Source organism: Brassica rapa, chromosome A04, assembly GCF_000309985.2.
Source record: "Brassica rapa cultivar Chiifu-401-42 chromosome A04, CAAS_Brap_v3.01, whole genome shotgun sequence".
NCBI classification, from domain to species: domain Eukaryota; kingdom Viridiplantae; phylum Streptophyta; class Magnoliopsida; order Brassicales; family Brassicaceae; genus Brassica; species Brassica rapa.
Genome location: NC_024798.2, coordinates 14,677,661 through 14,699,299, shown reverse-complemented (window position 1 = coordinate 14,699,299; position 21,639 = coordinate 14,677,661). Strand labels below are relative to the sequence as shown.

The following is a 21,639-nucleotide window of genomic DNA, read 5'->3' as shown; positions in this document are numbered from 1 at the left end:
AAGAGGAAGTTTTCAACTAATATTAAATAAGTTCAAATTGGAAAATTTCCTCATTTGCAATCACAAATTCACAATGTATGTATAATTCATAAAAAAACATTAAAACGCAATCAATAACAAAAAAACATTCAGTAAAATCCTATAATCCAAAACAGCCTCTGTACTCTCGTTTTTTTTTTAATGTCATTTGCAGTTTTTGGATAAAAAAATTAGAAAATCACCAAAGGTCCACATCATGGCTGCACTTTCTCGACACAATCCTGGACGGTGCCGTCAACTTATCCACCGTAACATCGCAGTTAACTTTAACGGTTATCGTCCACGTCTTAACCGAACCAACCTTAATCTTCACAGGCGCTTTAATCCTCACCTTAAACGGCACCGTTTTCTTACTCAGCTCATTACGCATCTCCTTCCGCGCGCCACTATTTAACTGAATCCCCGATCCAGTTAACGCCGTCTTAACCAACGTCACATTATTCGCCGGCTGGTAAAACACAGGCAACGCGCCGTTACAGAGATCGACGTCTCCGTAGAAAACATCCACACTGCTCCCTTTCTCGTAGTAGATCCCGAGCTTTCCGTTACCGTTACGCGACCTGACGGTGACGTTGAATCTGGGAGAAACCGGAGACGGAGACGTCAGATTGATGCCTGAGACCGAGAATCCCTCGACGGAGTATTTCGGAGCTTCGGGACGGAAGACGGCGTAGAGAACGGCGAAGGAGATTGCGGCGAGGACGGCGAGGGTGAAAATTGCGGCGAGGAAGTAGCAGAAACAGCACCTGCAGCGACTGCGATTGGGCTTTTTCCGGGAGAGGAGTTGCAGACGGTGCGCGTTCTCCGGCGGGGGGACGCGGTAGATCTGATCCTTGGGGACTTGGATCACGTAGGTCGCGGGTGGCGGAGCTGGTTTTCTCGGGAACTCGCCGGAGCTGAAATTGCCGGAGAATTGGCCGCTCTGCGGTGGTGAATCAGCGGGATGGACTCGTTCAGCCATTTGAGAGAGAGAGATTGATTCTGCAAAAGTAACTGAGAAACAAACGAAGAAGTGATTGAAAGTGAAACTGAATTTGAAAACAGAGATAGTGTTTAATAGAGAGAAGCGTTTCTTTGTAAACAATTGCAATAATATTTAAGCTGGCGATAACGCGTACAGAACAAAAAAAAAGGAGATCGTACGCGTTGCTCATGTGGAGGGCCCACATTTAATTTACTGTGGATTTTTTATTTAATATTTGTTGTTTCTTTCAGATTAGCAAGTAAATTAATACGTGATTAGTAATGAATCAGTCCAACAGGGAACAGGGCCAATAGCTCCATTTCTATATATATAATTATGAAAGAAACAGTTCAAGAGCATATTATTATAATATTTATAAGGAATATAATATCTCAAACAGAAGCAACGAAACAAGTAAATAAAACTGTAGTTTATAAATTTGTTTACACATATAAATAAAATAAAATTTACGTGCGCACGAGTAAGATAACAAGCGCAAGTTAAAGAACAAAGTCTATATATAGTGATGAGAGAGTTACATACAGCTAAGAGGCAGAAAAGCAACACGGTTCGTCACCGCCGTAGTCCAAATGATACTTTTTCCATTGAAAATTGAGTTACCAGAAATTGACCAAAACTACCAAATAACAAAAATGAAAAATAATTTTAATAGATTAAAAATTAAATTAAATAAAAAAACTACAAATGATTGCTTTATACTTTTAAAAATTAATGAACTTAAAACAAAATATGAATAATATATATATATATATATATCTGCACATGACACATAAAATCATCTAGTTTACGATATTTGAAAGGTGATATCTTATAAAATATATTTTTTAAAACAAAAACCGGTTAATATTTGGTTAAACAAAACATCAAACACTTATATGTATTATGTATACATATATATAATAAATTGGTTTTATATATCCAAAATACATTCTTCTTTCTATCAGCAACCATTACCTAAAGATAAGACATTACAAATGAGTGTAAAGTAGCAATGGACATTTGGTTTAAACCAAAATGAACCAAACCAACCGAACCGAAAGTTTCCAGTTTTTGGTTTTAAGTATGGTTTGGTTACAAACCGAATATGAAGAATTAAAAAATTAATTGGTTTTTTGGTTCAGTTCGGATCGGTACGTATAAACCGATCGGTCATAATAAATAAATAAACTGAAATTAACCAGATTTTTAATTTTTTATCGCATAAACCAATTCTGAGACAATTTTGGCTGTTATGAAATAATGATGGTTTACTTCGAAACACAATAATATACCTAAAACCAAACCAAATAAACCGTATTTCAAACCGGAATGTAGTACGGTACAACTAAGTGACATTTTCCCAAAACCGAAGAAATGAAAAACCAAAAGAAAATAATCTGAGAAACCGAAAATCCGAATGCCCTGCTCTAGCATAAAGTTTGTACATAAAGTTATGTAATGAATCCATACGGAATAATATGCCATACGGAAAAAACATTATTTCTTGAAAGGTCAAGATGTCTAATAATTGTATGTGGAGATCACATTGTGCCATTAATTGTGGTGGAGTGCACGTTAGTCTGCATCACATGAATAGTTTAAATTGTTTATGGGTTTTTTTTATTTTAGACTTTGACTAAAAAGTAAAAACTAACTATATCTTTATTTGATCAAAAAAAACTATATCTTTATAATAGTAATTATCGATATACAAATTACAAACAACTATTTATCATTTTATATTAAGAATATAAACATAAAATAAGGAACTTTACAAAGAAGATTTTTCTTTCAATTTAGTTCAGCGGTTTAATATTTAACCTTGAATATATATTGGAAACAAATTTAGCCTTTTGAACTATCTTTTAAAACATTTACCAGTCAAAATGTGAATAACTTTCTTCCCAGAACTAGTTTCTTGCTTATTCCGGAGATATAAAGTAGATAAAATCTGAATTCAGTAATTTAAATTAATAACCAGTCAAAAGTTTAACATTGTTTATGAATATCATATCATCAAAAGTCAATACAGAAATGGCAAGTTGGTGCAGAAACTGTCATAGCTTTGATTTGGATCAAAAAAACAAGACAGTGGTTCAACCTAATCGTCTGAAACAAGTGGCACCAAAGAGACTATCAACAGAAAACCAAAAAACATAGAATTATCTTATACCACAAGCATCGTTATGATGCACATTTTTTATGTGACCATTCTTACTCTGGTTTAGAAATATTTTTACAACAAATAAAAGATACTCCTCACACGCACACGCTTTTTAATCCTTCACTATATACTCTCTAGTCTCTGTGTTGTTCTAAAATTCATTTTTATGATCATCGATATACGGAAAAGATTGCAAAACATGGATAAAATCAAGCCCTAAAATCAAAGATTTTTTTAGAATTCATTATCATAGAGAAAATAAAGAAAGTGTATCGAAGAAATAGCACATACCTTAAAAAGAGAAGGTAAGCAAAGATTGTTTTCCTTTTGCTTTCTCGCAAGGATTATGAGGTTTCTCGGAGAAGAAAATGAAGGAGACGAGAAATGCCACCCTTGCAAGGATTACTAAAATACTCCGTATAAAAGAGAGAGAGTTCATACTTTACCATTTAAAGTATTGGGAAAGTGCCCCAGTTTAAAAATATAATAATTAAACTAAAATGTTTACACTAAATATTAATTAAAGAGGAACATCGAATGTACCAACATTGTTGTTCTGTTCAATGCCCCATGGAGTAAGAGGACAAGTGGATCTGGTTTCAATACCAGACCGATCGAACCGGAAATCTCCATCCTGGATTCTGATTCGTTATACGCTAAATACTAATATTTTTATCAGCTTATATCCGGAAAAAATCAATGATCTTAAATCGGCTTGTTCGGCCGACCAAATCATAGAAATATTAATCTTGATTATATATAATCTCTTTGTTTGATCGAGTTAATTTGCTTTTAGTTATTGTTTCATTTTACCCACAACGAATTATTTCACTATTTACACATGAGATCCTCAATATATTAGGATAAAAACCTAAGAAAGATTAGGTTCCCAAATTTGTAAATAGAATAAAAAGCATAAAAAAATTGCAAGTGGTTTTTACATTATTTTTGGATAACCAAATGTGAGATAGTCTGAATAATCAAACATAAATAGAACGTTCGGCATTGCGCTAAGCACTTGAGTTTATACCAATTAATTATTCGTTACAAAGGAGTTTCCATTAAAGCTTATATATTTCGTGTGACTAAATTAGAACTTGGAAAATGATGAACTGTTACTAAGAGAAGGTTTGGTGAAACGGCCAGAGATGAGACCAGTTGCAATGTGGCGGTATGCCGCCTCGGTTAGGTGGATTCCATCCCAATTTGCATACGTTGATGGGTTTTCACAAGTCGTTGAACCCTTTCCGCCGCACTTTACGTTTGGTTTTGCGTTGTATCTTCCATCTTCTCCTCCACAACATGCCTTTAGGACACTTCCAGTAAAACCTATAACGCAAAAGAAAAGAAAAAGATATCAAACGTATATCAAATTTTATTTTATCAGTATTTATTATTTTACTATACACAATTTAACTGAGTTTTTTTGTCAACTCACTAAACGTCAAATTTAATTTATTATAGAAAATATTATCGAAATCGGAGTACCGTATTTGGAAGGTGAGTTAAAGAATTGCATAGCTGAACCGTAATAATCAGCATAGATAATCTTAGCATGAGTGTACTTTTGCCTTAAAGTCACAAGGCCTTCCTGGAGCTTAGTATTGTGAAGCTTGGCAATATTGTTCAGCGGCTTAAGACAATGGTTCCTTGTGTCATAGAGCCATCTATTATCATCACTGAATCGCTCTAACAGAACCGCCGAACAACCGATCGGAAGGTTTCCCGGAACCACCAGCGTCACTGCACCTTCCTCTATCAAGGCCTAGGATTAAACAAAACCGATAGTTGATAAACGAATGTTATTAACGTTTAAACACAATTCATTTAACGTAAATGTTTCCTACTTACGCTTGTGACGTTGATGATCTTGTTAATGACGGATGGTACCAAATCAATGGCGTGTTTATAACTCCGAAATGCTAATAGAGGGTAATTATAATCGTTTCCACCAATTTCTCCCACGAAAAATAGAGATTTCTTAAAATATTGGTCACAATCTGCCAAAATAAACTATATTATGCCAAAAACACCATCAAATTTTTAATTAAGGTATATTATCTGTTACAAATCAAATGATTTCTTCTTCTTTTTTTGCTAAATGTTCGTGCAAACTCTTGCATAATGTCTCAATTTCCTTACAGTGTACTTTTTATCTAAGTATGTGTCAGGTTTACCGTTTTGTAAAAATTGACAGAAATAATCACAACCATCAGTTTTTTTTTCCGGTTTCTTGTCAGGTATTTTCCAAAATCTAACTGTTATTTTAGTCGTGTTCTCTAATATTTATATTTACCTGGCTTTGTTTTACAGAGAGAAGGTTTCAATTTCTTGAACCAATCAAGCTGAACATCCAATGTCTTATTCGTCAACAATGTTACTGAAAGACCTCTTTCTTTCAAAAAGTTAAAGTCATTCGCCGTTGCTCCGGCCACTGCAAAATTTGCTCCTTTATTGAAATCCACCGAAAAGTTTGTTCGCACGCTTTGGAGATATGGTGTAACGTACGGTAATCCGTTTGCCTCAGCTGCACGTAGTCACATATACAAAAAACGTACGTTTTTAGGAGATCCCAATTTATGCATGTAAGTTTCATTTGGTGCATATTTTAGTTTAACGTTTTATGTATATGGTGGATTTGAAGCCGGGATCCTGAATTTTGGTTAATTATATTGTAAAAATTGAAAAGAGACTGAAACGAATATAACAAATTATTCTCCTATGCATATTTTCCGAGTCTGGCCATGATAATTTTTTAAGAGAGAGGGAGTAGGAGATGAGAAATTAACCAATGAAATCAATGATGAGACGTCCGTCAGAGCAACGGCCGGTTGAACGGTTAAAGAAAGTTTGACCGTATGGTGGTCTACCGATGGACGGAGAGCTCACATCACTGGAGATAAGAAAATTTCCAGTGTCGCTTAAAGAATCTCCAAAATTAAATATGGACTCGTAGTTAAGCGTTGGTTTCACTGGTAGTGACCTCGCGGCGATTAAAAAGGAGAATGCAGCAATGACCAGCATATTGATTTTCATTTTATCGGTCTTTTTTATTTACTTAGTTTGATGTTTTATAATTTATGCATGCATGAACATTCGAAGTAAGTTTTTATACTGAAACTTATGAGATGAGATCATAAATTTTTCATAACTGTAGTGTTTAACGTTAGAAATACGCATGTGACCTTTTTGTTCGGTAACGTTGTTATTTTCTTGTTGATTGATAAATAAGCCTTATAATGATAAAGCAGAAACAGGCAACCTACAAGAATTAGGGTTAGGTGCCGTAGTAAAGATTTCTATACTAATAAAAGCTGAGATTAAATGCTTCTAAAAGACTAAAACTGTACACACAGGAATCAAAACAACTAATAATAATAACAAAGTTGAATTAACAAAATATGAGAATTTTTCTTAATTTCTAACCAGCCATATTAAATGAAATTATCTTCATATCTAGACAAAAAATACAACTTCAAAAAGTCCTATATCATATTAAAATATTACATTTCCTGAAACAATCGTATACCAGAAGGTCCAAAATCCTAAAGCGAAATCAAAATGAAAAAGCTAATTTATTAAAACAAAAAAAAAATAACTAGATTTTGAACTACGAGACAAAGTACAAAATAATTTATTACAAAAATTATTTACTTGAAAGCATCCATAACTTTTGTATTTAAATGTTTTTATTATTTAATTTAAATTTGTGTATATTATATATCTTAATTATTTTTGAAAATTTAAGTTTATAATTAAAAAATATAATTACTATTCTATACAGATTTTTAACTTAAATATTTAAATATATTAAATAATTTATGAAAATGTATCTTTCATTTTATTACATGTATATAAATTTAGATTTCAGCCTTAAATTCTTGAAATACAAAAGCGTTAACTTAAGATGTTTATATATTCATATATAGGATTCGTAAAGATTAATTTATCTTAGAATTTTTTAAAAAAATATTTTTATTCTATTAACTAAAATGTACTAACACAGTATCATAGTTTAGTAATAATATTTTATTTAAATATAATATTCATTGCAAGTTTAATATACTGCATTGATTTATAATATTTATGTTTTATGGAATAACATCTCTTCATATAATTTTTTGATAATATTTGTTAGTTAAATGTAAATTTTATATAAATATAAATTTATAATAATAAAAGTAAAACCGTTTATTCATTTGTTGTGTCACACATTTATTTTAGTTTTTACTAAATTAAAACAAAATAGAGTAGTACAATTTGTAACATATCTCACATTGGTTAAATTTTGTCTTTATAGAAATTTAATATAAACGAGTTAATGTATTTGTTAAAAAAATTTCGTATTTGATTAATATATTTCAAAATTGATGAAATAATCTATCAAAATTTATAATATTAATATATCAATTATAACTAGTTTTATTAGATTATAGTATAATATAAATATTAGTTAATTTTAATATCTATTTTTATTTTTAAATTATAATTTATTGTCATTGATTTAATATTTATTTATATAATGTTTATTCATAAATAAAAATATATTGTAAAATCTAGGAATTTTACTTTGTGTGTATTTATAAATTAGTGTACTTTTACAAAATAAGGAAGTAACTTGATATGTATAGTACGGAAAATCTTCTTTACCCTACTTATTACAAGAAATCACTTAAGAATTTTGTGGGTTATACAATCCAAATCTATAAATTAATACTTATTCTCGATAAGTAAATAAATATGGTAAATTTATAGAATCTCATGTTTTTGTCTTATATATAAGGTTTTTATAGTTAGAATTCATGTTTAACGTTTTCTTTCACTTTACTCAAAATTAATATTTATTTATTAATTTAACAAAGCAAATTGTTTATTACTCCTTTCATTTCAGTTTAATTATGGTTGTAAAGTGAAATTTCCGTTTAAAAACAAGTGTTGTTTTTTAATTTCAATACAAAATTTATTAACAATATTCTGTAGTTTATATTTTATTTGTTGAAATATGTTAAATGTATATGTAATGTAATTATGTTTTTATTTTGAAAATATATAAAATTAAATATTTTTTAATCTGTGTGAATAAACGTAAAACACAGCTAAATGAAACGGATGAACTATTTACTAAACACTTGAAATTGAATGGGTTCGACTACAAAGTTTGACAGTGTCGTTCAGAACATGTGATCTACTCTCGTTTCTCGACTAACTCTTGTATCCTTCCATTGTGGTAAACTGGTCATACCTTATGTTTGGAAGTTTATTAAGCCTATATTTCTCAATTGGAATTTACACATTATATAAATCATGTAAGGTCGGTGACTAGTGGCAATGGGAGCATTTAGTGCATCGACTTTAATTTTTGTTTGTCCCAATAACAAACCTTTACTACTTTCATCAATAATAAGCCTTTCTTTAGTAAATTAAACACGACCACTTCAGCGAAACGACTATACACTGTTCCGTTTAGATTCTCTCGGGAAAATAGAGACTACTAGAGTGGGTTTTCTTTTGGAAACTTTAGAGAGCGAGAGAGAGAGAGTGAAAGTTCGAAGAGGAAGAAAATTCAAAAGATGAGGCCTAAGGTCGTTCTTTTTGGCGACTCCATCACTGAAGAATCATTTGGCGACGGTGGCTGGGGAGCTTCTCTCGCCGATCTTCTCCGGCGCAAGGTATATATATTTCTCTTTATAAATACACAGTTTTGTATGAATTACTCTATTATGTAAAAAACTATATACATCTTGTAACATCTAATTTACAGTGGAGAAATGAATATTCACAAAGTTTCAGTTGAAATCAATTAAAATTAACATTTTGTTTGATATATGTATTTGTTTTGAACTGGTCTTATAGATTGTTTTTTACCAGGTTTTCATAGATTTTTATTGGTTCTCGTTATGAAAAATAATTTTCAGGAAATTAAGCATCATATTGTACTAGTAAAAAAGTTTAACATATCTTAGTTTAAAAAAATAAACATGTTAATATATCTTCTTTTTTCTGTGAAATGGATTCATGTAATATCAAATCACATTTACGTCTTAACAATTTTTTCCCTATTGAGCATATATTAACTAATTTCGAATGACTTTTCTGATACTATATTAAAAAAATTTAGGCTGATATGGTGTTACGAGGATACAGTGGATATAACACGAGATGGGCATTAAAAGTGATGGAGAGAGTTTTTCCGGCAGCGGGAGACGGCGGAGCATATCCATCGGCAGTGACTGTATTTTTTGGAGCCAACGATGCGTGTCTGCCGGAGAGATGCTCGGGGTTTCAGCATGTGCCACTTCTCGAATATAAACAGAATCTTCGCTTAATTGTTTCGTTTCTCAAGGTGACATTTTTATTATATCCACTACGTATTCAATTGAATTATAATTGAACCAAAAAAATTCAACTGAATTCTACTTTTATTGTATAAACATAATCTCAGGCAATTGTTTTTGGATATATATTGTGAAAGAAATTAACATTGTCTGAAATCTTACACATCTTTACAGGCTTCCATAAATATTTTTGCAGTTCTGAATAAATGTTTTTGCAGTTTGCAGATATTTTTTTAGAAAAACTTGCAAACGTAAATACCAAACACAGAAAGGAAAATAAATTACTTAAGTATGTATTTTCTTACAAAAATTTAGTGTATCTTTATCCATGTGTATATTTAATTATTTTTAAAAGAGAGTGTATATTTAATTTATATATTTGATTACCATCTTAAAAAAACGTCAAAATTGTAGTTCTAGAATGTAATCATTTGTCTCCAAAAAAAAGAATGTAATCATTTGTGGTCAAAAGATGACATGGATTTATTTAGTTGCTTTTTAGTAAGTGGTGAATGGTGATCTTGATAACACTTTAGATTGAACAGAAAATGAATTTTTTTTTTTTTTTTCAGAAAATGAAATTACATGTATAGTGGCTAATCTTTCTAATTATAAAGATCAACATGAGGTTATATATATGTTATCATAAAAAGATAAAATTTTCATAATATGCCTCTCAAGTACACGTTATAAATATTAATAGTACACGTTATAAATATTAATCTATTATGTTATATTTAATCGTTTGACTGGAAAGGCCACTGTTTTGATCATTTTTCTCTTTTGGGAAAGTATATGTAGCTTTAACAGCACCAATATATACTTGTTGATTCACTAAGTAAAATGCAAAATATACTTTATACATTTTTAATTAAAGAATGGAATTCGTATAATTATAAAGTTTACTTTTGCTTTTAATTTCAGAATCGTTGGCCACGAACGGTCATTATTCTCATAACTCCACCACCAATCGACGAAGAGGCTCGGCTCCGGTACGACATATATCTCTAACTTTCTCCACTTTCAACATTTTATCCCCTTTTGCTTCTTCTTTTTTCAAAATCTACCATAGATTTCCTAAATGCATAACCTCTCTTTATATAATTTTTGCCACTAAATTTTATAACTGAATAATCTTAAACATTGCTAGATATCCTTATATCGAAAACACGATAGGCTTGCCAGAAAGAACAAACGAAGCAGCAGGAACATACGCAAAAGCGTGTGTAGCCGTAGCTAATGAATGCCAAATTCCAGCCATCGATCTTTGGTCCAAGATGCAGCAAATTCCGAACTGGCAAACTGAATGTCTATGGTAACTACGTATTCCCATGCCATATGTTACAATTTTGGAAACAGCCAATGTATTTACTTAGTTGTTATTTTCTAAAATTTGTTTGTTCTTTCGGAATCCAGGGACGGTTTACATTTGAGTCGGGTCGGGAACAAAGTGGTGTTTGAAGAAGTTACAAATACGCTTAAAGGAGAAGGTATTGGAGCTGAGGACTTAGTTGTGGATCTTCCCCTCATTGAAGACGTTGACCCAAAGAAACCTCTCACAGCCTTTGATGAGTTATGATGCTTTTCATAATCATAATGTATCGTTAATCCTTCGATTGAATAATGCGCTATTGTTCACACACAAAATCTGCTCTAATTGAACTGAACTATATTTAAGTTTTGCTTAAGTTTGATATTGGGGGTCACATACGTAAACTATCATATCTAAATCTCTATAATAGTAGTAGTTTTCCAACTACACATTTATGCATGTCCAACGACTACGGTTCGATAGATAAATGTCGTCGTGAATATGAAAAATCACCGAAACTACAATATTTAGTTAAACCCTTGACCTATCAACAGTCAAGATCACAACGCAGTCGTTACAAGTTCTGGGCCAAAGACATCGCCAATATTGGGCCTAAAAGAAACCAAGCCCACGCCAGCTGCACATTCCTGTCGCCTTTCTCCAATGGCTCCCAAAACAGAGGATAAGAACAGAGCTGCGTCTGACTGCACGGTTAAATCAAAAGAGACGTCCAACGTCACGCTGGCAAACAGCTTTGCGGTACAAGATCCAGATTATGCAGTGTAGTGACGACACCTGTGCACGTTCATATGAGGAGCTAGGGTTTAGACTTTAGTATGAATAAGAAGCTTTAGCCATTGTAATACTTGAGCGAAAATGAAATAACAAAAGACATTTCTCGACTTCATCTTCCCAAGTTTATTTTGCTTTTTAAAAACGAGAGTGGATAATGTGAACAATGATAGCAAATACACATACAACTCAATAAAGAAAATTGTTTTAAAAAACTAAATAAAGAATTGATTTTTGGGCAGCATGATCAATTTTGTTAATCTATCTATGGCGAATGACGATAAAGACACTACAAGTCATATTTACTAAATCTTTCGATTACGTGAATGCATAACTTGCATAAAATGCAAATATATATAAACAATAAAACCAATAAAGCTCACAACTTCACCTCATTTTTAACTAGTAAGAATGTAGGACTACCCAATCATGTTGTAAGAAATCATAATAACAATTGCTTTCAAAAAAGAAATCATAATAATAAGACATGGATAAGAGTAGTGAAATTAAAAAGATAAACTCATAAAAGACCATTGAACTCCATAGAGTAGATATCTAATCTCTGTTGAGCTGTAACTACGAAGCTCTAAAAATGCTAGTAACGCTCTTTCAAAAGTGAAATAAGGTTTCCAGTACCATCTAGCTAGCTTGCCTGCCAAATATTATTAATATGGTCAGACTCTAGAGCGTAGCTGTATATTCTCCTTCTCCATCTAGCTCTGCAAATTACAAAAGGCAACACTGAATAATAATAATTTATCATCTCACGAACGTATGCTATGAATATAATCTCTATAAAGAGACAACCCCCATAGTTGATTAGATGGAATAGAGTTTTCTTAACTGAATTCAACTAATCTCCTATCATTGGGAAATTTAAAAATTGCGGATGAGAATCTCTAAATTAATATATATTTTTGTCAGGAAGTAAAGTGGATTACAGTAAGGATTAACCAAGCCTAGACAAGATGATTAGAGCTTAAAAAATAATTAAATATCGTATTCACAATAATCACAGTTTAGGAGACATGCATTATACTGGTCCCGTTGATCATCACTAAATAAGTATACACTAATATAATTTAATTATATGCTTAGACATATATCCATAACTTGTGTAAATGTACGTGTCGATTAATGCGCGCATTTAATTTTATTACGGACACGTCGGACAGTTTGTCTACCACTACTACCAATAAGAAAAAAAACATCGAATTTAAAAATTCAAAATAATCGTAGCGGGATATAAAAACTCTTTCCAAGAAAAAGTCTACGGAATAAAGACACTCTTAACGAACGATCAGGATCGTATATCCTGGAACGTCTTTAAACAAAATCCCTTAAACGAACGGTTATGATTGTAAGAGCAGATTCACTTAAAAATAAATCTATATAGACTAACGAGCGGTCAAGATCATAGCTCAAGAAAAGTCAATAAGTAAAGTAAACGAATCGAACGGTTAACATTATAAGAGCAGGTTACTGTTATATGCACCGCATAGTAGAGGAATATAACCGTAGGGCGAAGGATCCATCCTGGATATATTCCACTGTTTACTGATCAATTTAACCCATTTTAGCTCAGAGCAGAAAGGGAAAAAGAAAGAGAATCTCAGAAACTAATCTCTCGTCTCGTCTTAGGGTTTCGCGTTCGTTTCATCGATACACTCAGAGGTATGATGATTTTAGGGTTTCGCAAATGTTTCTTCTGTTTAAGACTTGTGTGGATTTTTTTTAAATCCGTAGGGTTTATGCTTTCTAGCTTTCTAGCTTCGTAATGTGGCTTCTGTGTTTGTGCTTTTTTAGAAGTAAAGTGTTTTTTTTTCCGATAAAGCTTGAGACTTTGTCTATCGTCGCATGCATTGTTCTTATGGGTTATTTTGTTCCCTGAAATCTTAAAAAGGTTGTTGCTTTACTGTGATCTCTGATTTTGTGAAAATTTTACTGAGGTTTCCGTTTAAAAAATTAACCTTTCTGGGTTTTTACATGTTGAACAAAGCCGTAAATGTTCTTAGAAAGTGATTGTATTTTGCTAGTATGTGATGAAAGCTTGCATCTTTTTGTTTTTTTGTTGCGTCATCCTTTATAAAGTTCACCACTCTGTTTGTGTGTTTATTTACTAAAGTGAGTTTTTTTTGCTGATGTTTGCTTGAAATATGTCATCTTTTTGGGTTCTTTATTAAAATAAACATGTGAATGTTCTCAGCGTGACTGTGTTTAGCTAATATGTGATGAAAGCTGACTTCTTTGGGGGTTCTTACATGTTTATTTACACCTGCATGCTTTTTTCAAAATTTTTGTTGGGTGGTTTTTAGTTTTAGTCAAAGATTTTACTTCTCTGTGGGTTCTTGTGAATGAAAGTTGGAAACTTTGTTAGAACTAGAAGCTAAAATCTTAAAAAGGTTGTTACTTTACTCTGTGATCTCTGTTTTTGTGGGTTTCCTTTGCAAATGTGAAAACTTTACTGAGGTTTCCGTAAAAAAAATTCACCTTTCTTGGTTTTCTATGTTGAACTAATCTGTAAATGTTCTCAACGATGAAAACTGAGTTTTTTTTTGTTGTTGTTGTTGTTTGTGTGTGTAGAACATGGATGCTACTACCGGTAATGGAGCTGAGCTCGAGTCAGCAAATGGGAGTGGGGTTTCCGACGCGCTGCCTCCTCCTCCACCGGTCATACCGCCCAACGTGGAGCCTGTGAGGGTTCAAACCGAAGTTGCTGTGAAGAAGAACCTAAGAGTACCTATGGCTCGTCCAGGCTTTGGATCAAAGGGTCAAAAGATTCAGCTTTTGACTAATCACTTCGGAGTCAAAGTTGCAAATCTTCAGGGATTCTTCTACCACTACAGTGTATGTCTTCTTGCTACTGTCATGTTTATTCAATCTGTTTTGTTTTCAGTGATGTTAACCAATAGAATTATTTGTTGTCTTGAACAGGTGGCGCTCTTCTATGATGATGGGCGTCCTGTTGAGCAGAAAGGGGTTGGAAGGAAAGTTCTTGACAAGGTTCATGAGACGTACCACTCGGATCTTGATGGCAAGCAGTTCGCCTACGATGGAGAGAAGACGCTGTTCACTTTTGGAGCTTTGCCCAGCAACAAAATGGATTTCTCCGTGGTCCTTGAGGAAGTTTCTTCCGCCAGGTAAAAAAGATATCATCACATTGTTCCTTCACTTGAGTGCTTGAGTTATGATTCTTACTGACAATGTTTTATGAGCAGGACTAATGGAAACGCAAGCCCCAATGGGAATGAAGAGCCAAGTGACGGTGATAGAAAAAGACTTCGTCAGCCTAACCGTTCCAAGAGCTTCAGAGTCGAGATCAGTTACGCAGCAAAAATTCCTCTCCAAGCTCTTGCTAACGCTATGCGTGGGCAAGAATCCGAGAATTCACAGGAGGCAATAAGGGTGTTGGACATCATCCTTCGACAGCATGCTGCTAGACAGTAAGTGTATATGTTTCATTTTCATGATCCTAATATCTTTTGTGTTGTCTCTCTAATTAATTTCTGGGAAAACTGCAGAGGTTGCCTGCTTGTGAGACAGTCCTTCTTCCACAATGACCCGAGCAACTGTGAACCTGTTGGTGGTAACATCTTGGGATGTAGAGGGTTCCATTCGAGTTTCCGGACAACACAAGGTGGAATGTCACTCAACATGGGTAAGTAGTTTCACCTGTTCGTCGTGTTTCCTTTCTGTTGCAGCAACAGTATAGTGTCTGATGTCTTTTGTTTGTTCTTATGCCAGATGTTACAACCACTATGATAATCAAGCCTGGTCCGCTTGTTGACTTTGTCATTGCTAACCAAGGTGCAAAGGATCCCTTTACGGTTGACTGGTCTAAGGTAATCTACTAAACGTGGCTATGTCATTTTCTTAGCAGGTTCCTTGCTTTTTTTTTTTTTTAGCTCAACACGTTTTGACTTGATGTTTTAAATAGGCTAAAAGAACACTTAAGAATCTGAGGATTAAAGTCAGCCCCTCAAACCAGGAGTACAGGATCACTGGCATGAGTGACAAGCCTTGCAGGGAACAAACGTAAGATGCCATTCTCTCAAAATCACTTTGTATTTGCTTATGTCTTACTTTGCTGACATTGTGTGATCCCTTTCAAAGTTAGAAAGGTCTCTCTGATGTTTGCTTGTTACCGTTGTGTAGGTTTGAGTATAGACCAAGGAACGCACCCAAGAATGAGAATGGAGAGTCTGAAACCGTTGAAATAACGGTGTATGACTACTTCCTCAGAGAACGGAACCTAGAGTTGCAGTACTCTGCGGATTTGCCTTGCGTCAATGTTGGGAGGCCAAAGCGACCCACCTATATCCCCCTTGAGGTTTCCCTCTTTTTTTTTTCTCATAGTATTCACTTGTTTTATGTTCTCGAAGTCCATCCTAAAATGTTTGTTATTTTGTGGAACTTTTTGCAGCACTGCACATTGATTCCCCTTCAGAGGTACACAAAGGCTCTGAACACTTTCCAAAGATCTGCCCTGGTTGAGAAATCTAGACAGAAGCCGCAAGAGAGGATGAATGTTCTGTCAAAGGTACAGTGTCTTTACTCTCTCATAGTTGTTATGTTTTATCAGTCAAGAGGATTGGAATTTTTATATTTATATTTGGTTTAATGTTTTCAGGCGCTGAAAGTGAGCAACTATGACGCTGAACCTCTCCTGCGTTCATGTGGGATTTCTATCAGCTCCAACTTTACTCAGGTGGAGGGTCGTGTTCTGCCAGCTCCCAAGGTATGGTACAGTTACTTAGTTTTGACTTGAATAATTGTCTTTAATGTCCTCTTTGTTTTCTTTTCAGCTGAAAATGGGACGTGGAGATGAACTGTTTCCGAGAAATGGTCGCTGGAATTTCAACAACAAGGTGCTGTGTCTTGTCTGTCTCTCTTTGTATTTACTTTTTCATGTAAGAAAGATGTTCTGATTCCCTCTTTTTTGTTGTTGCAGCAATTTGTGGAGCCAACCAAGATTGATAAATGGGCTGTAGCAAATTTCTCTGCTCGCTGTAACGTGCGTCAACTGGTTGATGATCTAATCCGAATTGGTGGAATGAAAGGAATTGTAAGCATGATTCTTTTTTCTTCATGTTTCTTGGAAACTTGTTTTGTAATCATCATCATCACCATTTGTATTAAACTGCTTTCTGTCACAGGAAATTGCTGCCCCATTTGATGTGTTTGAGGAGGGTCATCAGTTTCGCCGTGCTCCTCCTATGATTCGTGTAGAGAAGATGTTTGAAGAGATCCAGTCTAAGCTCCCTGGTGCTCCTCAGTTCCTTCTGTGTCTCCTCCCCGAAAGGAAGAACTGCGACATCTACGGTTAGATATTATCTCTCAACTCAAGTTCTTTAGGTTGTTAAATGTTCCTTTTGATTAAAATTTGAATTTGCTACTCCTCAGGGCCATGGAAGAAGAAAAACTTAACTGAATACGGCATCGTTACACAATGCATGGCTCCGGTGAGGCAGCCTAATGATCAGTATCTTACCAACTGTCTTCTGAAGATCAATGCAAAGGTGATCTCTGTCTTTCTTTTTTTCCTTTGTACCAATCGTTCATTTTGCTTCTTGTATACAATCTCTGATGCATATACTCTACAGCTTGGTGGCCTCAACTCCATGTTGAGTGTGGAGCGTACTCCAGCCTTTACCGTCATTTCCAAGGTTCCAACCATCATCCTTGGGATGGATGTTTCACATGGATCTCCTGGACAGTCTGATGTTCCCTCCATTGCTGCGGTAATACATTTTACTCTTTACTATATATATTGTTTGCTTTTGCATAAACCTTTTGATTTGTGCTCTTTCTTTGATGCTGATGTCTTGTGTATGGTTTTTACATAGGTGGTGAGTTCAAGGCAGTGGCCTCTAGTCTCGAAATACAGAGCATCTGTACGCACACAGCCTTCAAAGGCTGAGATGATTGAGTCACTCGTCAAGAAAAATGGAACTGAAGATGATGGCATAATCAAGTACTTATACACCAACTCTCTCTGTGCCTTGTTCTTGCTCTTCCTTTTGTTTAAGTACTTAATGTAATTTCATTTTGTTGATTTGCAGGGAGTTGCTGGTAGATTTCTACACCAGCTCGGGTAAGAGAAAGCCAGAGCATATCATAATCTTCAGGTAATTTACTTTGTTACATCAGAACTTGTATCTTTATATTCTTCCGTTCCGTATGTTTCTCATATGTGATTGTTTAAATGTCTCAATACTTCTAGGGATGGTGTTAGTGAATCTCAGTTCAACCAGGTTCTGAACATTGAGCTCGATCAGATCATTGAGGTAACTGAATCATACAGAAACAGTTTCGTATTGTTTTTCAACTGTTAGGAATTTGATTGCTTCTGTCTTTTTCCCAGGCCTGCAAGCTTCTAGATGAGAACTGGAACCCAAAGTTCCTCTTGTTGGTGGCTCAGAAGAATCACCACACCAAGTTTTTCCAGCCAAACTCTCCTGACAACGTTCCCCCAGGTGATTTTGATTATAACCTTTTTTTTTAAAACACGTACATAACATGCATGATCTCATGTTGTGTTTGTTTCTGTAGGGACTATCATCGACAACAAAATCTGCCACCCAAAGAACAACGACTTCTATCTCTGTGCCCACGCTGGGATGATTGTAAGTATTATCTCAACTCTTAGAAAGCTACGTTTGTTGTTGATTGCCACTATTGTTTTGTTTCTTACGACACTTGTGTGTATTTGAATTAGGGAACAACACGTCCTACGCATTACCACGTCCTGTATGATGAGATTCATTTCTCACCTGATGAGCTTCAAGAGCTCGTCCACTCGCTCTCTTACGTGTATGTAGTAGTTTCAACCTTTTTCTAACTCTTATGGCTTCTATTGTGTTTTGATTACATTTTGAACAGATTTGTTTCGTTGTTCGATATTTTGCAGGTACCAAAGAAGCACAACCGCCATCTCTGTTGGTAATTTAAACCCATATTATTTTCTGTGTTTGACATTTGAAAGTCTCTGGTTGTCTGTTTAATAACCGAGACATTTGTGGTTCTTATGCAGTTGCACCGATCTGCTATGCGCACTTGGCAGCTGCTCAGCTAGGAACGTTCATGAAGTTTGAAGATCAGTCTGAGACGTCCTCGAGCCATGGTGGCGTGACAGCTCCAGGACCAGTCTCTGTTGCGCAGCTCCCTAAACTCAAAGACAACGTCGCCAACTCCATGTTCTTCTGTTAGGTGTAGAAGAAGCATCTCTCTAAACTCTAATGTGCAGCAGCAGTCTGTTTTTCCCCAACTTTGGCTCTTTAAGTACTCTAGTAATCGGCTTTTATCGGTTTCTTTTGAAGTGGTTAAGGCAACTAAACAATAGATATGGTATGTATTTTGTGACTTCATTCGCCAGTCTTGTTGCCTGTAGGGGGCTTGGAATATATTTGGCCCGTTGACTCTTAAGTGGTTTTTAATCTGGGATGATTTATTTTGTGCATCTCTAAGCTTTAATTTAGAGACGCACAGTGAATATAACCACCGAGATAAATATTAAAGGAAAACTGATATTTTAAGGAAAACTGATATTTTTAAAAAATATATTTGAATTTAAGAACTCTTATTATGTTGACAAAAAAAATCCTAATTTTTACCAAGGTTTATTCTTATAGTACACATTTAGAAAAATATATTTAGATTTATTTAATATCATTTCGAGGACTTTCGATGGTCGTTACGAATGTTCAACCAAAGCGACATGATATTTGAAACCACCATGATATTGTTAAAAACTAAACATATAATTCATTCAATGATATATTTAGAATTTTTTTATTGGGTTGAGAGGTTCAAATCTCTTATTTCTCTACACACGAAGCAAATGAAGAGCGGGGGATTGAAATCCGGGCGATCAGAGAATACGGCAATGACTTTTACGGCGACGTCTCTCTTCTTTGCGTTCAGTACTGCTGCTAGGTTTCCCCGCCATACTCTTACGTCTTCTCCTACACACATTTTAAAGAAGAGTAATTAGGAACCAATTAAGATTCGACAATAATTAGTGAAAAAGAAGACAATAAAGGTTAGGTACAATTACAACTAAATGTTCGAAAATTTATCATTTCATCTATCTGGCTTTCGCTGCTTACCATTCGTATTATTGATTTTATTCCCATAAACATATCTAGCTTTCCTTTAAAAGAATAGTTTTAAAACTCTTTTTGTTCTTCTGTGACAAAAAAAAAAAAAAACTCTTTTTGTTCCAACTCACAAAGTAAGTGGATGCCTACTTTGCTTTTACCTACTTTTACCCTTTTCGTATTTTTTTTTTTGGTAACACTCCCTTTTCGAATTTCTTGAATATTATTTCATTGGTTGTAATTGTTTTTCGCCAACGTCATTATTGGTTGTATTAATTAAAAAATGTTTGTTTCGAAATTGGTTTTCTATAACCATTTATCGATTAAATTACTTTTGCATCTATGTGAAGCGTATGATAAGAAAAACACGGATATGAATTTGAGTTAATGCCATCCTTAAAACAACTTAAATCATGTTCTAATTCTAAAACAAAGAAACTGTATGATTTAAATTCAAACTACCTTCAAGTTTAAAATTAACTAGATCTCGATCCGCGCAACTGCGCGGGTTTTTATTTTTATTTATTTTTATATAAATATTTTGTTTTTAATTTTACATTAGTATATATTAATATAAGTTTATTGTATATTTTTAAAATATAATAATTTTATCGTATATTTTTTTATTGAATTGGTTGTTTTCAGATCACGTTTTTTTGTTAGAAAAAGATTGATAATTATTTAATTTCTATAATGTAGTAGACATATTATTTAGTTCCTATAATCTAGAAAGTGAGTTATTTAAATCTATAATAATGATAATATTAGAAATTAATTTCATTTTTTAAAAATCACACATGAGTCATAGTTGTGACTTTTCTTTTAATAGTATAGATATTTCGTGAAAGTAAACTTTTTGTTCTTTAGACGTTTTCTAAAAATATAACAGAGTCAAGAAATAGTTTACTTTATAAACATAAAATTCTTGGGAAAATGATAAAAGACGAATAAGCAACGAATGTATGATGATGAACAGTCAAATATATGAAAATAAAAACAAAACCAGCCTTCTTCAAATTCAATAAAAAAAAAGCAGCATAAAGACTTGTTCTTTAGATGATCAAATAAGAATAAAGAAAAGAGAGATTGAGTAAAAATGTTTATCCTCACTTTGCCATCATAACTTTGACAAACTCTTCATAATTGATCTGACCATCTCCATCAACGTCAGCTTCTCTGATCATCTCATCCACCTCTTCATCAGTCAACTTCTCCCCCAAATTGGTCATCACGTGCCTCAGCTCCGCAGCGGAGATGAAACCGTTCTGGTCCTTGTCGAAAACCCTGAACGCCTCCTTGAGCTCTTCCTCCGAGTCCGTGTCCTTCATCTTACGAGCCATCAGGTTGAGAAACTCGGGGAAGTCTATGGTTCCGTTCCCGTCGGCGTCCACTTCGTTGATCATGTCTTGAAGCTCTGCTTCTGTCGGGTTCTGTCCGAGTGACCTCATCACTGTGCCTAACTCTTTTGTTGTGATGCAACCTGTAATAATAAATCGAGATATAGAGATCCAATTTGCGACCAATGAGGAATTAAATAACTATGACAGATTCTTAATCACAATGAGAAGGAGAAGGAGAAAGATCTGACCATCTCCGTCCTTGTCGAAGAGGCTGAAAGCTTCTTTAAACTCGGAGATCTGATCATCGGTGAGCTGATCGGCCATTTCTTTGTGTGTGTGTGAGAGAGAGATTAAAGTTGGTTGGGTGTGTAAATGAGAGAAGACGAATTGTGAGATTATAAAGAAGAAGAAAAGTGAAGAAAGCCCATTAGGCAACTAACAATAGTTTAAGCATCCGATTCTCTCCTTTTTCTCCAGCGGGCCTTTCTTTATTACTTAACGATGGAATTGATGTAAGAATTCGTTTTTATATTAAAAAGAAAAGGACCAAACATACGATGTATGAGTGTATGACCAACCCATACATGTTTTTTT

The 21,639-nt window shown here is 34.1% G+C and overlaps 5 protein-coding genes across 5 annotated transcripts; 2 read left to right on the top strand and 3 right to left on the bottom strand.

Annotated features, from left to right (window-relative positions):
* Nucleotides 1-1,170, bottom strand: LOC103864750 (NDR1/HIN1-like protein 13). The gene has a single exon (XM_009142511.3). It carries the CDS (start codon nt 998-1,000, stop codon nt 218-220), a length of 783 nt encoding a protein of 260 aa, XP_009140759.1. The 5' UTR covers nt 1,001-1,170; the 3' UTR covers nt 1-217.
* Nucleotides 1,171-1,416: 246 nt separating this feature from the next.
* Nucleotides 1,417-6,260, bottom strand: LOC103864749 (GDSL esterase/lipase At5g45910). Its single transcript, XM_009142510.3, has 5 exons — nt 5,957-6,260; nt 5,464-5,694; nt 5,019-5,167; nt 4,656-4,932; nt 1,417-4,496 (listed from the first exon to the last, which is right to left on the bottom strand). Exons 1-5 carry the CDS (start codon nt 6,201-6,203, stop codon nt 4,258-4,260), a joined length of 1,143 nt encoding a protein of 380 aa, XP_009140758.1. The 5' UTR covers nt 6,204-6,260; the 3' UTR covers nt 1,417-4,257.
* A 2,337-nt stretch (nt 6,261-8,597) lies between these two features.
* LOC103864748 (GDSL esterase/lipase At5g45920) lies at nt 8,598-11,817 on the top strand. The gene is made up of 5 exons (XM_009142509.3): nt 8,598-8,836; nt 9,286-9,510; nt 10,427-10,494; nt 10,653-10,817; nt 10,919-11,817. Exons 1-5 carry the CDS (start codon nt 8,738-8,740, stop codon nt 11,079-11,081), a joined length of 720 nt encoding a protein of 239 aa, XP_009140757.1. The 5' UTR covers nt 8,598-8,737; the 3' UTR covers nt 11,082-11,817.
* A 1,293-nt stretch (nt 11,818-13,110) lies between these two features.
* Nucleotides 13,111-19,052, top strand: LOC103864747 (protein argonaute 4). Its single transcript, XM_009142508.3, has 23 exons — nt 13,111-13,280; nt 14,190-14,453; nt 14,541-14,746; nt 14,825-15,049; nt 15,128-15,264; nt 15,351-15,448; nt 15,544-15,641; nt 15,762-15,936; nt 16,030-16,146; nt 16,237-16,344; nt 16,412-16,474; nt 16,558-16,671; nt 16,763-16,928; nt 17,010-17,125; nt 17,210-17,347; nt 17,453-17,580; nt 17,669-17,734; nt 17,830-17,893; nt 17,971-18,082; nt 18,159-18,232; nt 18,325-18,419; nt 18,517-18,548; nt 18,640-19,052. Exons 2-23 carry the CDS (start codon nt 14,193-14,195, stop codon nt 18,813-18,815), a joined length of 2,769 nt encoding a protein of 922 aa, XP_009140756.1. The 5' UTR covers nt 13,111-13,280; nt 14,190-14,192; the 3' UTR covers nt 18,816-19,052.
* A 191-nt stretch (nt 19,053-19,243) lies between these two features.
* Nucleotides 19,244-21,553, bottom strand: LOC103864746 (calmodulin-7). The gene is made up of 3 exons (XM_009142507.2): nt 21,294-21,553; nt 20,816-21,185; nt 19,244-19,570 (listed from the first exon to the last, which is right to left on the bottom strand). Exons 1-3 carry the CDS (start codon nt 21,367-21,369, stop codon nt 19,477-19,479), a joined length of 540 nt encoding a protein of 179 aa, XP_009140755.1. The 5' UTR covers nt 21,370-21,553; the 3' UTR covers nt 19,244-19,476.
* Between the last annotated feature and the right edge of the window lie 86 nt (nt 21,554-21,639).